At 45.5% G+C, this 5,000-nt stretch overlaps 1 protein-coding gene across 2 annotated transcripts in view; it reads left to right on the top strand.

The window, feature by feature from the left end:
• The window catches only part of LOC106575058 (glypican-6), a 360,069-nt gene that overhangs the window by 237,649 nt on the left and 117,420 nt on the right, over positions 1-5,000 (top strand). For both annotated transcript variants that reach the window (XM_045699649.1, XM_045699651.1), the window contains exon 4: positions 4,940-5,000. This exon is cut by the window's right edge and continues 105 nt beyond it. In XM_045699649.1, the coding sequence (XP_045555605.1) occupies positions 4,940-5,000 (61 nt within the window). The remainder of the gene's footprint in view (positions 1-4,939) is intronic.

Below are 5,000 nucleotides of genomic sequence, written 5' to 3'. Positions count from 1 at the left end.
GAGGTACAGTACTTCCTGTATTAGCTGGCTGTGTTGTACTGTGTATGAGGTACAGTACTTCCTGTATTAGCTGGCTGTGTTGTACTGTGTAAGAGGTACAGTACTTCCTGTATTAGCTGGCTGTTTCTTTTATAATGTATTCTGGGCCCACTCACCATGAAATGTCTGAATTTATTGTGTACTGTAGTGACAGCTAATGATTGTGTAGGGTCTGTGTCACATCCTGACCAGTATAAAGGGGTTATTTGTTATTGTAGTTTGGTCAGGACGTGGCAGAGGGGGTGTTTGTTATTGTAGTTTGGTCAGGACGTGGCAGGGGGGTATTTGTTAGTGTAGTTTGGTCAGGACGTGGCAGGGGGTTATTTGTTATGGTAGTTTGGTCAGGACGTGGCAGGGGGTGTTTGTTATTGTAGTTTGGTCAGGACGTGGCAGGGGGTGTTTGTTATTGTAGTATGGTCAGGGCGTGGCAGGGGGTGTTTGTTATTGTAGTTTGGTCAGGACGTGGCAGGGGGTGTTTGTTGGGTTTATGTTCTAGTATGTCTATTTCTATGTTAGTTCTAGTATGTCTATTTCTATGTGGTGTTTTGTTGGGTTTTGACCTTCAATTGGAAGCAGCTGCTCCTCGTTGCTTCTAATTGAAGGTCCTATTTAAGAGGGGTGTTTTTTCTATGGGATTTTGGTGGGTAGATATTTCCTGTTTAGCTGTGAGCCTGACAGGACTGTTTATCGTCGTCGTTTTGTTGTATACGTTTGTTTTGTTTTTCCTTCTTTCTGCCGAATAAAAAGAAGATGAGTATATTAGACTCCGCTGCGTTTTGCTCCGATCCGTACGACGCCCGTGACAATATATATTCTAATGCTGAATATTGTCCATACACACGTCCTTATTCGGTTGAGCAGCTCAACCAATCGCTGGGCATCTCTTAATTAATATAGAGTCGTCTCATGTTGACGAGTGATATTTATTGGACTTTATCAGTAGAGGATGTTGATGTTGTCAGCAGGAAATATTTCCCTCTAATGTATAATTCAGTATGTATTTATAATTCAGTATGTATTTATAATGAAATATCTAATCCAGTCTGACTCCCCTTTCAGGCTGGGATTATGTACTCAGAGCTCTGGTCTAAAGTAGTGCACTATATATAGGGAATAGGGTTCTATAGGGCCCTGGTCTAAAGTAGTGCACTATATATAGGGAATAGGGTTCTATAGGGCTCTGGTCTAAAGTAGTGCACTACATAGGGAATAGGGTTCTATTGGGCCCTGGTCTAAAGTAGTGCACTATATAGGGAATAGGGTTCTATAGGGCCCTGGTCTAAAGTAGTTCTCTATATAGGGAATAGGGTTCTATAGGGCCCTGGTCTAAAGTAGTGCACTATATAGGGAATAGGGTTCTATTGGGCCCTGGTCTAAAGTAGTGCACTATATATAGGGAATAGGGTTCTATAGGGCCCTGGTCTAAAGTAGTGCACTATATAGGGAATAGGGTTCTATAGGGCCCTGGTCTAAAGTAGTGCACTATATAGGGAATAGGGTTCTATTGGGCCCTGGTCTAAAGTAGTGCACTATATATAGGGAATAGGGTTCTATAGGGCTCTGGTCTAAAGTAGTGCACTATATAGTGAATAGGGTTCTATAGGGCCCTGGTCTAAAGTAGTGCACTATATAGGGCCCTGGTCTAAAGTAGTGCACTATACAGTGAAATAATATTCAACGCTATTGAGGCATAAAACATAAATCTTTTAAATTTTCTCTGACGTTGATTTCCCATTTAAATGTTGGATTTAAATATTGTAATCCACTACAGTCTTTACACACTGTGAAAACATAAGACATTTTTTTATAAGTCATGAAATTGATCTTATTACCAAAACACAATGTCGATCTGGTGAATGGTTTTCTCCCGGAGTAAAGGAACGACATACCAGTACTTCAAAACGACATACCAGTACTTCAAAACGTCATACCAGTACTTCAAAACGACATACCAGTACTTCAAAACGACATACCAGTACTTCAAAACAACATACCAGTACTTTAAAACGACATACCAGTACTTCAAACAGGGTGTACATAATGAAAGGACACATCACAGTTAGGGGACGACTGCATGGCGATGGAATATTCCGGAGAGATTAGATGGTAATTAGGGAACGACTGCATGGCGATGGAATATTCCGGAGAGATTAGATGGTAATTAGGGGACGACTGCATGGCGATGGAATATTCCGGAGAGATTAGATGTAATGGCTGATCAGCTCTTTTCTTCAAAGGAGGGAAACAGATGAGATGTTTTCTGCCGCTAAATGAATCTGGGTTTTTTTGTTTCTCAAATCACTGATTTGAATCACGCTCCTGTTGGGGTTATGACATCAAGATCTGAGACAAGACACACACACACACACACACACACACACACACACACACACACACACACACACACACACACACACACACACACACACACACACACACACACACACACACACACACACACACACACACACACACACACACACACACACACACACACACACACACACACACACACACACACACACACACACACACACACACACACACACACACACACACACACACACACACACACACACACCCCCCCACACACACACACACACACACACACACACACACACACACACACACACACACACACACACACACACACACACACACACACACACACACACACACACACACACACACACACACACACACACACACACACACACACACACACACACACACACACACACACACACACACACACACACACACACACACACACACACACACACACACACACACACACACACACACACACACACACACACACAGATCTGAACGGTGCCATCTCGTGATGAAAACAGCAGCGTTCTGTCTTCAAAGCCTTCATGAGACACTCTGATGTCACTGAAACCCGTGTACGTGTCAGAGAGGAGGTGTTTGATCCCAGCCAGCTGCTGCTGCTGCACACACACACACACACACACACACACACACACACACACACACACACACACACACACACACACACACACACACACACACCACGCGCGTGTAGCTTTACTCAACCAGGGGCGGTGGGTGGAGAGGAGAGAGACAAGGTACCTGATTTAAAAATCAAAGAGACCAACAGAACTAATAAAAGACTCCAGCTAAATGTTTTATCTCTCTGAGAGATATATAACGAGTTGTCTGAGTCGTGTATCTGTCTAACTGGACTCCACAGAAGTCTGTTTTATCTCTCTGAGAGATATAACGAGTTGTCTGAGTCGTGTATCTGTATAACTGGACTCCACAGAAGTCTGTTTTATCTCTCTGAGAGATATAACGAGTTGTCTGAGTCGTGTATCTGTCTAACTGGACTCCACAGAAGTCTGTTTTATCTCTCTGAGAGATATATACGAGTTGTCTGAGTCGTGTATCTGTATAACTGGACTCCACAGAAGTCTGTTTTATCTCTCTGAGAGATATAACGAGTTGTCTGAGTCGTGTATCTGTATAACTGTACTCCACAGAAGTCTGTTTTATCTCTCTGAGAGATATAACGAGTTGTCTGAGTCTCATCTCTGTCTAACTGGACTCCACAGAAGTCTGTTTTATCTCTCTGAGAGATATAACGAGTTGTCTGAGTCGTGTATCTCTAACTGTACTCCACAGAATTCTGTTTTATCTCTCTGAGAGATATAACGAGTTGTCTGAGTCTCATCTCTGTATAACTGGACTCCACAGAAGTCTGTTTTATCTCTCTGAGAGATATAACGAGTTGTCTGAGTCGTGTATCTCTAACTGCAGCAGGATCAGTGGAGCGGGAGAGTCTGGCTGCTGTTATGTGTGTTATTGTCGTTAGGGAACTAGTTTCTCTGAGGAGTCAACTCTGCCAACTCGGATATCCCTCCTCCTCAGATCTGGCCGGTGCTTTTTGAATCACTCCCTTGGTCCTCACAATGTCCGCGTCCCAAATAGAGCTCAATTGCCTATATAGTGCACTACCTTTGACCGGAGTTTTATAGGCCCTAGAGTGCGCTAAGTAGGGAATCGGGTGTCATTTGGGACATATAACAACCCATGGCCGTGGCCTGAGGTTTCTGACTCCTCTGTTTGCTTCCTGTAATGACCCGTCACACAAATATCCTTCTCTTCCCATTACCATGACTACCTCTGACCTCAGCCTCCAGCCCATCTCCCATCTCCCATCTCCCAGGCCCTGGTCTTCATATCACCATGACTACCTCTGACCTCAGCCTCCAGCCTTCAGCCCATCTCCCATCTCCCAGGCCCTGGTCTTCACATCACCATGACTACCTCTGACCTCAGCCTCCAGCCCATCTCCCTCTCCCAGGCCCTGGTCTTCGTATCACCATGACTACCTCTGACCTCAGCCTCCAGCCCATCTCCCATCTCCCATCTCCCAGGCCCTGGTCTTCACATCACCATGACTACCTCTGACCTCAGCCTCCAGCCCATCTCCCATCTCCCAGGCCCTGGTCTTCACATCACCATGACTACCTCTGACCTCAGCCTCCAGCCTTCAGCCCATCTCCCATCTCCCAGGCCCTGGTCTTCACATCACCATGACTACCTCTCCCCTCTGACCTCAGCCTCCAGCCCATCTCCCAGGCCCTGGTCTGAGAGGTGAGCCTCTAGCCTGGTACTGTCCTTAACCCAGCCTGGTACTGTCCTTAACCCAGCCTGGTACTGTCCTTAACCCAGCCTGGTACTGTCCTTAACCCAGCCTGGTACTGTCCTTAACCCAGCCTGGTACTGTCCTTAACCCAGCCTGGTACTGTCCTTAACCCAGCCTGGTACTGTCCTTAACCCACATCCCGTTTGACAGGTGATCCTCTAGCCTGGTAGACATGACAAGGCAATATAAGTAATTTATCTCCATCCTGTTTCTCTCCCCCCCCAGGTGAATGTGGCCCCCGTCTGCATTAGAGCCCTGACTAAGATGCTCTACTGTCCGTACTGCA

This window comes from Salmo salar, chromosome ssa17 (genome assembly GCF_905237065.1).
Source record: "Salmo salar chromosome ssa17, Ssal_v3.1, whole genome shotgun sequence".
Taxonomy (NCBI): Eukaryota; Metazoa; Chordata; class Actinopteri; order Salmoniformes; family Salmonidae; genus Salmo; species Salmo salar.
Note: the sequence above shows the minus strand (reverse complement) of the source record. Positions and strands in the feature narration are given on the sequence as shown.